Source organism: Bacillus rossius, chromosome 6 (genome assembly GCF_032445375.1).
Source record: "Bacillus rossius redtenbacheri isolate Brsri chromosome 6, Brsri_v3, whole genome shotgun sequence".
NCBI classification, from domain to species: domain Eukaryota; kingdom Metazoa; phylum Arthropoda; class Insecta; order Phasmatodea; family Bacillidae; genus Bacillus; species Bacillus rossius.
In genome coordinates, this window is record NC_086334.1 from 41,643,196 (window position 1) to 41,657,396 (window position 14,201).

Consider the following 14,201-nt stretch of genomic DNA (forward strand, 5'->3'; position numbering starts at 1 on the left):
TACAGTGATAAAATTAAAGTAACAGCATTTTTTAAATTGTAGTAATGATCATAAAATGAAATAACCAACATGACACTTGAGACCTAAGTTTTCTAAAATCCCCGCGAAAGCTCTCTCGGGCACTTCCCATAAATGACCAACCTCCGAATGGGTTGAAGCTGGTTGAGAGATGCCAAGTTCGAATCCCAGAAAAGCCGTGGCTAGTGTGTATGGTATTTCAAAATGTAAGATTAAGCATAACTTAGCCCTTGAGTCAGCATTAAAATAATGAAAGATCTACGAACTATGGATTTACACAACCTCTGCTTATCTAACTCACTTAAAGCTACCAATCCCGACAGAAAATAATTAAATTCATGAATATAAGTATATATACATATTACAGATATTTTAGTATACAGTTTTCATTAATTTTTACGACAGCCACACATTCCAACAACGTTCCTAGCTTATTTTTTTCTTGTTAAGCTATGAGTATTTAGCAGAAAGAAAAAGCTTGAATTTACTGCATAACTGTAAAATTTAAAATTTCAATTAAGAAGAAAAGCTGAATATTTTAGGTTCGCTAATATAAAGTAATATTGTTTGCAAAATGCAAACAAAAATGACTGATTGCTTGTTTTGTTTTTAAACTCATCAAGAGGTTATTTTCTCTACGTAAGGAAAGAAACGGGAATAATTATATTTTTTTCGTAAGACAAGCAGAGAATCATAAAACAGAAAGTTACAAAAGATTCTTGAATAACTTGGTATTTTCTCTTATCAACTTGCGGTTTAAAAACCTGCTGAATTGTCCGGGCTCATCTTTTTTTCCAATTTTTTGTTGATTTTTCATACTTGTGTTACCGCATTCGTTAGTTATTGAGGAAATCATAAGTATTACATAAGGGCATATTTTAATTAATTTTTTTACTGATTTTATGAAACGTAATTTTTTTGAAGTTATACTTAATTAGGCGCGTTTATGATGATATTTTAACAAGAAACGGAAATACAGTGAAGTGCGCGCGTTCCACGTACCGAAGTTTAGTGTTATGAAGTCTAATGCGCATACGTGTTTGTGCTATACCCATGAGTAGAGACCTGCAAAATTCGCGGATTCATTCGGTGATAGGCTAGAATTCAAACACATATACCTCTTAGATAATTTTGCTATTGGCTTACTGTTCATCTGGACGAATCTCAACCAGTTATAAACCCTCAACCAAAGAAGGATTGAATCACAGACAAACCAGCTGAGACGACTTGCAAGTCGGCAGCCAATGAACTTGCGTTATTTGCCCGAGTGTACAGGGGTATGTGCAGTCTATCCTGAAGGCCATCGAAATCGCGAATTTTGCAGGTCTCTACCCATGAGTAGAGACCGGAAAAAATCGCGGTCTAATTTCACGATAGGCTAGAATCCAAATGTGTTTAACTTTTTGCTGCTTCAGTGATTGGACCACAGGTTGTCTGAAGGAATCAGAGCCAATGAATAATCCTCAACGAAAGAAGTATCGAATCAAAAGCATTCTAGTTAATACGTGTTACGAGTCAGTAGCCAATGAGCATATGTAATTTGTCCGAGTGCATAGAGGAACTTGGAGTCATTCCTGTAGGCTGTAGGTCATTGAATTCGCGAATTTTTCCTGTCCCTACCCATGAGCCAAAGTCGTCCAGACAGACAACCGCTTGTGGCTGCATTAACGTGTACCTACAATGTAGCTTTTGTGAACATCGAGAGACGTACCAAAAGTACCTATATGTGTGCCAAATCTCACTTCTTGAGAGCGAAACTAATGTATCCTGGAATACATTTTATTAATTTTAATAGTCATGAAAAGAAACAATCGCAACTTTTAAAATAAGCCATAATCATTATACTTCTCACCCTTTCATACTTCCTATTTAGCTTAGCTGTTAAAATTGTGGTCTCGAAGTATACGGTTAATGTTCGATTTCCACAATTGGACAAATATTTTTTATAAAATTTCATGCAACTTGATTTCATTTTAAACAATAAAATTTAAGAAAATGGTATTATTACTAGTTATTTGTTCGACTGATTGTTATAAAAACTTTTATTTTTTATCTCAGTACGTTGGTTTGGTTATTTTACACTAGGTAGGAATATAAACATTAATTTTTACCCCTATACCCTTTAAAGCGTAATTTTGTTATTTCTGTCTACAACTAATTTCGAAAAATAAAACAATAACTTAAATTTCTGAAACAAACATTAAAATTTTGTATTCGAGTTACTCTAAAAACGCCTTTTTAACTGCGTAAATCCCGGGCAATGCCGGGCACGTCTGCTAATATGCGCGCGCGCGCGCGCACACACACACACACACACACACACACACACACACACACACACACACACACACACAATAAACTGTATATTCATTGTGCTGCAAAATATTTTTCTGTGACAAAAAGTATGTGTAGAAATTTTTATAATTTTCTGTAACTAAAGATTTCAAAATAATTTAGTGTATTAAATTTTAAAATGTATAATTTCTAACGCACACTTTTTGTTTACGTATATCCCAATTGCAATGTACTATATACAACATGTAGATGGCCACAGAAATTAATTTGCTAACAAAGCGACATGAACAATAAAGTAATCTCCATCAAACGTTATAAAGAGCGAGCAATTCAAAGCGATTCAAGCTACCGACAGAAACGCTACATGATGAGAAACCTAGAATTCATCAACCCCAAGACAGAAAATGAATCCACGCTTGTGGAGCATATACGGATTTATTTTTTCAGCTGTTAAAGAAAATGGTAAGTTAATTTTGTTATTTTAAATTTTAAAAAAATCATTTTAGTTTGTTCTTCATTTTTTATGAAAAGAAAGGAAATTGATACGAAATGTTGGTTGAATTAGCTTGGAGACGGTTATAATACTTTAAGATCGTGAAAATATATGAATTCAGGCAAAATTTATAATATTATAAATAAATATCTATATGTATATATATTTTTCCGTCCGGCCTTGTAGTTGCAGGAGCGAGAGAACTTGGTGTGTATTCGGAATTGACCAGGAGTAAGTGAATCTTAGCCTTACCCCTTCCACGCAGGATCCGGTCCGCTGCGCGCGCCGCCTCTCTCCCCTGCGCGTGCTGCCTCCTGGCGGCGAGCCCGCCAACTGCCGGGAGAATGTCAATATGACTGCCGGGGAGGTCGGCGGTTATTGTCGGCCCGGACAGTTGGCACGACGCGTGCGGAGGGGCTGGAGCCGAGCGACCGCGTCGCGCGCGTACGGCACAGCAAAAACATTCCTGCGTCCAAACTGAAAACGTGTGCTCGTGAGAAGAAAAAAAAAAGAGGGGGGAAGTGTTAACGTTTCGAGATAAGCGCCTCGGGAACAGTTCGCGCGTTTCACGAGAGTTCTTCCCGAGGGAGGAAATGAAGGCCTGACGGTTTTTTTTCTTTTAATTAAATTTTTTTTTAACATTGCCCCTTTCCGGACCGACGATGAGCAGCAACATCGTGGTGGAATGGCTGCGCTCGCTCCACCTGGGCCAGTACGCGGAGTCGTTCATCGACAACGGCTACGACGACCTGGAGATCTGCAAGCAGGTGGGCGACCCGGACCTGGACGCCATCGGCGTGTTCAACCCGGCGCACCGCGGCCGCCTGCTGCACTCGGTGCGGACGCTGCGCGAGGAAGGGGCGGCGTCGGTGTACTTCACGCTGGAGGAGACGACGGCCATGCACGAGGAGTGCCAGTGCGACGGCTCGAGCGCCCGCTCGTCCAGGACGTCGTCGGGCAAGGGTGGTGCTACTGCCGGCGGCGGGGTCGCCGCGGCCAGCAGCAGCGACAGCCCGGCGGCCTCGTCGTCGGCGGGCAGCGCCCAGGAGCTGGGCAAGTACCTGGACGAGTACGAGGAGGGCAAGGCGGAGCTGGTCAGGATACCCAGGATACAGCTGAAGCTGCTGCTCAAGGAGAAGCTGTCGCAGGACGGCATCAGGCTGAGCTGCCAGCCGTACTCCACCTCGGTGAGTCAGTCGCGCGCCCCGGCAACAATGCATGCCGTGCTCGTGGCTTTTGTACTACCGTTCCACCAACGACTAAAGTGATCCGGGTGCAGAAAATTCCAGAACATGCAGGAACGATCAATGTTTTTATTACTTTTTTTTACTGTGAACGATGACGCGATTGTCTTTACCGTGCTCTGTCTGCTTCCTGACTTCCCCAAGATATTTTTTTAGTACAAATAACGCTGCATGCAAAATTAATAATTAATACATCGCAACGTGGTGACTGAATCATGTCAGAATGATTTTAAACTATTCGAAGAATTTGGCACGACGAAATGATAACGTTTAATATATTTCTGAAATTATTGTCCCAAATATATTTTTCAGACTTTCCCCTCCTCCCTCCACCCGGTTCAGTGACGCATGGGCGGCATTTTGTGATTTACTTCACTGTAGTAAACTCACGTTCATTTCCGACAGGAATACCAATGTTTTCGGTTTTGCATTCGAAAGGTTGGTTGATTTCCTAGCTTCGCTTGTTTTCGAGCCCGGGAATAGGAATATTTGAAATCTCTTCCCCCACTCCCCTCACGAGGGGGCTTGGTTCGAAAGTAAAAAGTTCGTGGAAGGATTCTTCAGCGAGAAACCACGTGACCTGGCTCTTCACAGTCTGAAGGTCATCACGAGAACGATGCGATCTTTTAGCGGGAACCGCTGGGTCCGGGGGGCGGGCCTGCTTGTTTGGCGATTGGCGGGAACGCCGTGGGAAAATGCCAGCGGCCAGGCGAGCTTGAAACCCGAGCGAGAGGGGCTTCCCTCCTCCCTTTCTCCCTCTTCTTCGTCTGTCCCCTCCAGGGGAATCCAGGTACGGCTCCAGTTTGTGTTTTGTGTACGCGTGGGCTTAGAAGGCTTTTCCCCATCCCCCCTCCACTATACCTTCTCCTGGCCCTCACGAAGTTCTCCAGCCATTGATTCGCCGGGAGCGGCAAGGCGGGCGTGTTTGCCGTCCGCGTTATTTATAGTTCGCGCCATGCCGTGCCCAGGAAATAATTGCAATTAATTTTGGTTTCTATGGCCGCCAATAGAGGTAGTTAAGTCGCGCCATACGAAGGAGTACCATCGCCCAACCAAAATAAAACTATTTAGGAATATGTCTATCAGATGTCGAACCTGGAAACATCGTTGTGTTTCGTACAAAGACTAATGATGGATGTAGAGTATGCGTGCAAGACTCACGGTATAATATTGTTGGCCTCAACATTGAACTATTCATATATTAATTATCGTCTTTATTGATGGCGAAGTTGAGGCGAAGTGCCTTTACTTACACTTCCACATCTTCTGCTATTACATCAAGAATTGAAATTTTATAAAAGTAAGCGTAACATAAACATAATATGTGATACAATAGGTAATAAGACAGAAAGCAGATTCAAGCTTTAACTAAATGTTCTAAGATAAGAGGTAACCATTACAATTTAACCAAAAAGCTAATTTACAGGTAACTAAAAATTATGCTAGGCATACACGCGCTGAAAAATATTAAATAATTAACAATTCGGGCCAATGTCAAAACAAGATAATTTAAATCAGTAACTTTACATTCACACATAGATTAAAGTAATAGGAAAGCCAAAAATGATCAGTCTAAGAAGGTGTTCCAAATATTTTTTTTCCAGCTTGTGTTTGAAGTGAGCTGTTTTTTTTTGTTTTTTTTTTTTTTGCCTTGTCGCCTAGTCTAGTTCATTCCAGAACCTGCTACTCCTCGTGGCTGTAAAAGATCGTGACAAACATTTGGATGAATGTGCGGGTATTTACAACATACAGAGTTGCGTTTGGATCGTGGGTCATGGCTACGGTAACTATGTAATTAATATTGGCTGAAAGATTGGGTGATTCCGGCTATAGTGCTTTGCAAGCAAGGATAAGTGTGTGCATATTGCGTCTTTGAGTGAGTTGGGACCATTTTAGCTGCTGATAATATTGGGTCGGAAGATTCCGGGACTTAAAAAGTTAAAAATAAACCTTACACAGCACTTCTGGAGCTTCTGGGGTCGCTTTGCTAGATCAGGAAACAAGACATCGCAGTAATCAAAATAAGGCATAATTAATGTCTGGACAAGAACAGTTTTAATATTAGGATAGAGCAAATTATTTAACTGCCTTAGGCAATGAAGGGAGAAAAGGTACTTTCTTGCTAAGTTGCATTGTCCGCCCCTTCTAGGTTAAGGTTGGGTTTAACAGAACGTTAGAAAACTAAATATCAACTCTTTCAAGCGATGTTATTACGTTTGTTAGAAACTGACAATAGGGCCTTAAAAAACGTATAATGGCCACGCGGTTAGCATAAAGACGGTTTATGTTTGTAAGGGCGAGTGATGCCAAGAAAGAAGCTGTTACGCAATATTAAAAGTTTATCTTTTTTGTTTTTGTTTTTTATTATTATATATATCATTGATTGGATCTTATGGCCGCCATATTGAAATGGTAAAATGTTAGGGAGTTAGCTTTGTTTGGCTTCCAAGGTTCGTATGCCTCCTTTATTACTTAAAAAAAAAACTCCTTAATTTCATTGTTATTGCGTAAGAACCTATGAATATTCTTAAGTTTCACTATTGATTCTGTGAAACTCTTTAATAATCATTCCATCCCAGCCGCATACAAAGTCAAAGTTATTTCTTTTGGACACAGGCAGCAAGCAATGTTTCGCACTTGCACTATGTGTGTGTTTCATAACGCTGTTCAGCTTCTGAATACTCTTTGTCCCTCCTGCATTCGAGTGTTCTTTTTGTCATTGGTGAAGCATAGGATTTTCGAAAGTTAAATTTTCTGATGGTGACAATTTTACTCATTAAAATACATTTATCTGGATTAATTAAAATCCTTAAGGCACCCTTAAAACTCCTAACTTTTTATTTATGTATAAAGTTGATGCATACTAACCATGGCTTCGCGTTCGCTGCGGGCAATGAGTAAGCCAACCCTAGTCCCGGGCGCAGAAAACAAGAATCTGTCTACTCTTTTTTTAATCAGTGATTGTGGCACGACTTCGCACATGATCGCCAACAAGTTAAAAAAGTTTTGAATGAATCAGGTTAGTGCTCTTTTTTCTCAGATACATTGAGGTGTGAAAAAAACTTTAAGCAGTACATATTTCAAACGAGTTAAAACAATTGAATGTGCCTGGTAAGTCACTTAATCTCATTATGAAGGGAGGTTAAAATATTGTATTTAAGTATTTGCTTAGATTTAATTAGAATAAAACGTGTTTTTTTTTTCATACCGCGTTAATTATATTCGAATATATGTATGCTAACAATTGTGAATACTGCAGCCATGTTGCCATTTATTTTATTAATTCGTAAAATTACGCCTTATGTAAAGATGATTTTTTAGTAAAAATGTGTGAGTGTTTTGTAATCTTTAAACTGCAAACGGCAGCGTGGTATATAGTTAGTTGTAAATTAGACGTTAAAAAGTTCTTTAAATTATATGTTTTCCAGAGGGACGTTTACATTATCACGGTTTGTGGTTGCTGATTGGATTTTGGCTAGAGATAAAATTACATAATAGTACTTAACCATTCCACAATGTTAAAACAGCATACTCATGTATTCCTGACAGCAAATTAGGCTAAACCTTAAACAGGAAAAAGGGGGGGGGGGGGATAGACAAATTATCGGATGAATGAAATTCCTCCGAAAAACTTTAATGTTTGTGTCGAAACGACTTCTCACCGAACCTGATGGATTCGATTTTTTAAATAATTTGGTTTTAGAATAGTTCATAAGAGCAACAGTTGTAAAAATTTGGCATGTGTATAAATACAGGTTTTCAGGAAATGAGTAACAGGCTTGCAACAGGTAATTTATTTGTATAATTTGTACATTAGTCAGTCACAAGATTACATTGCTTAGAACAATGAGTCTTTCAACTCCAGCATTGTAGTTTCTAAACTAGGTCTAAGGAAGTTCAATTAAGTCAACCGTGAAGAACGATTGGTAATCAAGAATAAGTTGCAGATCTTCCTGTTTCGATTTGTAAATATCCTGGTGATTTTTTGCGTATTACTATTAGGCATAACTCAGTCTTAAAATTAAAAAAAAAAAATTTGTAGGCAATTTAACTTATCTCAAAGCCTCTCTACTTGCATTTATTTACTAGGTTCCATATCTTCAACAGATACAATTTTTGGTTTTAAAAATTAATTTTCATAAATTTTAGTTGCCACTGTGAATGAATTCAATCTTCTGTTGTCACTAACACACACTGTTTTTTTTTTTTAAATATTCCTTATCAATTTCTTATCTACCAAAATAACTACTTACATGTTTCCATGCCAATGCTACTACATTTCACCTTGTAATAGAAGTAGCGGTATCAAACAGACATTTTGTTGGGACTTCATTTTGTTGGTAAGCTTGAAAGGCGTTTGAGAAACACTAAAGGAAACTACATGGATAATAGCTTCAAAATAATGTTATTGTGAGTAACAAGGTTGGATCGTATCGAGAAATATCATTGATCCTGAATTTCTGGCAGATATAATCAGGAATTTTTTGCGTCTTTACACCAATATACCTTACATACAGTTGTTTAATATTTTCCGCAGTTTTTTCCCTGTGAAGTTATTATGTTATTAGGAGTTGCAATGCATAATAGTCCTGTTTGCCCTTAAGTAAAAGTGTATACACATACATTTGCCAATTTTTGGCCAGTCTCGGCTTCGTTGCTAGTATAATGTCATTATTTTACTGTGGTGAAGTGTGTTGACTGACTGCGTAATTAAGTTTATGCAATAAATCAGCACCAGCAGAGCTGGGTGATTGGTATTACTCTGCAGCCGACAAGGTACACACCGTATTTTTTTTTAAAAGGAACTGAAATATTCATGTATAATTACGTACATTTGTAAATTTGTACATTTACACGAAAACAGCTGTATAAAAACAAAATAAGTGTTCGCAGTAATACTGGTTTCGGAATTTTTCCCGGTCATGTGTGCTTTGTGTTATCCCAGTACCTTCAATAGTTACAGTTATTTGAAAATCGTTCCCTGAATAACTTTCCAGCATTAACTGCGCACATTAACAAGCACAACAAAGCAAAATAAACTCCAGTTATTGAATGTTCAATTTTTTTACATGGTTTAAAAAATATATATATTGAATGAAACATAAGTTGAAATAAATTATGTGCCAGTTTTCTTGTGAAAGATTTAGTATCGAAAAACGTATTTCATATTTGCAAAATAAATAACAATAGCCATGTGTTCTACAAATTTATAATATCTCTCTTATAGTATTACAAACTATTTTTGGCAAACTGGTTTCCAAAATAATCTCTTGTAAAATTACATAAATGTTTTTTTTTCTGTGCAGATACATACATTTCAAGTAAGGGAATTTAGTCAAGGAATCACCCCAAAATTTGCCTGGAAATGTTTTGGGAAACAATGGAAAACTGAAATCAGGACGGAAGGACCGGTGTTCGAAGCGGTGCTCTCACTCGGTTTGTGGAACGGTGCCAGCGCGGTGTTAATAGGATCGTTACGGCACTGATCGATATCCGTGATTGCTTAGCGTTATTTATTTCTCGTCATTAATATTCTACCATCGATAATTAATGACCATCCTTGATTCGTCATTTTTTTATTTGCGGGGCTTCAAGATGTTACAAGATGATTAAATATAGTTTACACCTTCATCATTGTATTCAACTGGCTTAATTTCCCTATTGCTAGAGTGTTTTAAGTTGGAAAATACTGTTACAAAAAACTTTTTTTATTCGCATAAAATATTTGTTTTCAATCTGATCCCCTGGTTCGAATCAGTCAAACGACATCCACTGGAAATTAAGTAATTTCATGTATAATTTTATTGGCGAAATTTTTAAATAACAGAAACATTGAACAGCTTACAAGGGGATGATCTGAGTCGGGGATCACCGATTTGGCTTAAACTTTTGAGTGGAATCAGGTAGGTGCCCCTTCAACTTTCTAAAATATCTCGCCTGAGTGAGCCCTAGGGAGCGTGAAAAAGCCCTTGCTTAATGATTTTACAGTAGTTTGAGAGCTATTCATGAATTTTCATGTCAGCGGCGTGGCGCAGTGATCAAGCGTATCGTCTGGCCAGCTCGGGTTCGATACCCACTGAGACTCTTTTTTAAATTATTTTTTTTAATTTCTTGCACTATTAAACTATTAATTTAAGAAATCAAATATATTTAAACATTTAAATGTATATATTTAAAGTTAATATAGAGGTATTTGAGAAGCCCTCAATAGAAATGAATTTTATGTTTATTATTTTACTTCTTACCTCGATGACTTTGTCTTCGTCCTGTTATGAATTATATTTACCAGTATTGTATCTCTATGGTCAGGTCAATTTGGTTTTACTCTTTAAGTATTTTCATGTTTTATCTAAGTAATAATTTTATGAAATGTCTTTGCAAACATTTGTTAAACGGCGACGAATAGGAAATGAGCTTACACCTTTTAATATTGTTTTTGGGTCATTACTGAGGAAAGAGTATATGTGATTGGACGCTCGACTGCGCATATATTTTATTTAAAGAATTTAGTATTTCCAGTGTGATTTCGGAGAGTGTTCAATAGAGAAAGCTTTGACTGTTTGAAACAAATTGGAACTTGAGTTTCTGTTCTACTATCATGGGAGAAGGATTAGAGAGAAAGAGCTCCGTGATTTAGTCATAAATGAATGTAAGAATATCACGTAAAACATTGGTACGACGACTGAATAGCTAGAATCTACGTGAAATTGATGATTTTATAATAAATACCGGAACTACACAATGAAGAAGAGGTAGTTACCGATGTTCGAAGCTCTACTAAAGAATCTACGACGACGATAAGTTTTGACTAACAGCATAAATATAACTGGATCAACGACGAATTAAGAAGAAAAGAAGAAAAGGACTATCAATCTTCGAGATGGAAGGAGTTCGACAGCGGTAGACGGCATCGTAGACGGTGTACCGGAGGACATCATCCTTCTAGACGACTCCAGGTGACCGACGCCAGTCCTGCTGGAGTACCAGCAGCACGAGAGGAGGTGCATCGAGACGGAGACCCAACCAGCGACATCGGAGGAGAGTGAGATCTAACCAGCAACATCGGAGGAGAGACAGGGGTTCGGAGAGGTTTTCCACAGCCTCTTGGTATTGTAACGACGCGACGAGGTTTGTTTGCCCCATCCCCGAATTAACAAGAACAGCGAGAAGTTACCTGTCCTATTTTAATGGCAAGATATCTTAAACTATGATGTTTACGATCAAGACCTAATTTGAAACTCGCTAAAACAACTTAATACTACTTAACTACGTAAAGACTTGTAGCTTGTACATACTGGACCTGGTTAACTGACATTGATCAGTAATATGTACGATATCAAAGTTAAAATCTGTTAAAGTCATTAATTGTCTTGAATGTTTAAAGAATAGTCCCAGGTCCAGAAGTCTTGAGACAGTTTGATCTACCGAAAGAGACTGAGCTAGTAAAAACAAAGAAAAGACTAATTTGCCAGTTAAAATGTGTTTCAATAATATTTAAAATATTGACTGATAACCAAACTATTATTCAGCGATACAATTACGTAAAACGTAATTAGTTCTGAAAGACATTTAAGTATAACGGATATTGAAATTTTGTTTAATGAAAAATCTATTTAAACATGAATAATTGTCTCAAAGGTATTTGTATGTTGCTTGCTAATCATTGACTCTGTCACTTTTCATGTTACAGTTGGATATGTTGCAAAAGAGTATTGTCACCCATACAACCATGATTTTGACCCTAGTAAAAAGTTAAATTTTCATTATATTTTATTTTTCCGATTGATAACCATACTTACATATCATGTGTATGTTAAACCAGATAGACAGAAATATTTAGCTTGTATTGTCTTGAAAGAATAATTAGTTTTTATTACACTGAGATCAGCAGTCATAGAGAAGTTAATGCTTTTAAACACACTACTTATATTTGTTGATTTTAAGGTCAGAATACTTACACCAAAGAGAAGGAGACATACTGCTAAGGAATTATACGACATTTTATTGTTTGGTATTCACACTGAGTCAAACTACACCAGTACATACAACTTGAGAATAATTTATTTTCACTATCAACATAACAAGACATATTTTAGTTAATATTCTGTAGAGGTTAGTAGTTGTGCTACATACACAATCACAGCACTAGTACTTTATCGAGTTTTCACGGCGCCCAACTAGACCACATTTTACATTATAGATATTGGCATTTTAGGAAATATACTCTATAGAGTAATTCTGAAAATACTTATAGAAATTTTGATCACCCAACGGTGGTACACCCTTTTGAAATTTTGGTCGCTCATCCTTGGAGCTGTCTGAAAAATAACAGAAGAAAAGGGAAAATTAAAAAAAAACACTTCATTAAGTTATTCAGTTTAGTAAAGTTTACTGTAATTTAGTTAGAATATTTAAATATAACTTATTTTAAATGATACATTTTTGAATTGTTCTAACGCTACGATAACCAAGCCCCGTCTGCCCGCCCCCTCTCTAGTTACGACCTTGAAGAAAGTCACAAAAAAAAGGTGCAATATAAATAGCAACAGTGTTGTAAGTCGCGAAACTTTAATTTACTTCAGGCTTTTGCTAACGTGCGTGTTGTTTTTTTTTAACGCCTTTCTACAGTTTATAGTCGCATATTATACTTAAAAAGTTGGAGACTGTCTGTCCGTTTCTTTCACGTGGACATCTCTGAAAAGGTTTTTAGCACATTAAATTAACAATCAGTACTTCCCTGTGAATTTTAGAAACTGTTGTATACTTGCTCATGTTTAATTTTGGTTGTGTGTGTGTGTGTATGTATATATATATATATTTAAAATAAAACCTTTATTAAAAAAAACTTATACGAAAATTTTATTAAAAGGTCTCGAAAAAGGCTATAAATTGGTTCATCGGATATTTGTTGACACCCTTGTTTGAATACAATATCAACTCTTTTTTTTAACTATAAGCGTATAATGTAAATAACAACCTTCCTTAAAGCTATCCATAAACTTAACGATATTCATTTTGTAGAGAAGAAACCGAGTTTTTTCACCGTGGTCTTTCACCTCCCCCCGATTCTGTCATTTTGATCGTAGATTTTCATTCCTTTTGTTTGTACAAAAAAAAACAACGTAGGCGAGCGCGCGCGGTCATCAAAATGTCGTTCACCTCTTCGGGCGCCAAGGTCTATTGTTCGAAGGGCATTGCGTCACAGATAATTTACGTTCTAAGGTTGACAGTGCTGGAACACACTCCAGGTTTTTTTTTTTGGTCCAGTCGTTTCTTTTTTTTTCTTGGATCGGCGGTTAGAATCTGGAAGCTAGGCGTGGTCTTTTTTCTTTTTTTTTTTCCACGGGCTACGCCCACCTTCTTTCACGTCGAATTGTTTGAGGGTGACACAATGTCGGCGGGCCCACGACGCTACATATAAACCTTGTTCCTTTATTTTTTTTCTTTCCGTTGCCCGTGATACTGGGTCTGGCGAGTTATTTCGGAAAGAGCTCTGTTGTCGCGTCCCAAATCATGATTACGTATCACGCAAGCGCAGCTCTCCCCTAGAACAATGGCTTTTCTGGTAATGATAAGTTTTTTTTTGCCGCGCCTCACGAGTTACATGGTCTGGCCTAACATTTGTCAAATCCCTGATGGGTTGCAATAAAGTCCAGCCTGGCATATTTGGTATTTTTCTGTTGGATAAATTATGAGTTAGCAGTTTATTTGTGTCGATTGGAAATTTTTCTTTCAATATATTCTATATTTTTTTAGACTTATGTTAACGCATTAAGGAGCCCGCCTAGTCAGGGGTGTATCTGTGTTAGTGAGGCGGGATAAGTGCGACGCTCGCTGGTGCTTCTAGCGCGGTAACGCCTCTAAGCGCACTAAGTCTTCCCGTCGTGCACAGGGAAAGTATGGTATTTCATGACATTATTTTGCGGAGAAATGAAGATAAAGGTGTAATGCAAGTCCCTTCGAGAGCTTTCAAGTATATGGACCTGATGTTTCATGCAGAAAAATTATTCTGCGGTGTTTCAGTCATTTCCACTCTTCTAAAAATACAGTTGAAAAACGAAATCAGGAAACAGAAATGCTCATCCACCCTCAGTGCGCTCGTAAATTATTTTCGTAAACAGACACCACTCTGATATCTCGAGCAGTTTTCA

General features: G+C 37.7%; 1 protein-coding gene across 1 annotated transcript in view; it reads left to right on the forward strand.

Moving 5' to 3' along the window:
* The first annotated feature begins 3,194 nt into the window (after positions 1-3,194).
* The window catches only part of LOC134533094 (sterile alpha motif domain-containing protein 5-like), a 263,623-nt gene continuing 252,616 nt past the window's right edge, over positions 3,195-14,201 (forward strand). The window contains exon 1 of the mRNA XM_063370337.1: positions 3,195-3,993. Within this exon, the coding sequence (XP_063226407.1) occupies positions 3,469-3,993 (525 nt within the window). The 5' untranslated portion in view covers positions 3,195-3,468. The remainder of the gene's footprint in view (positions 3,994-14,201) is intronic.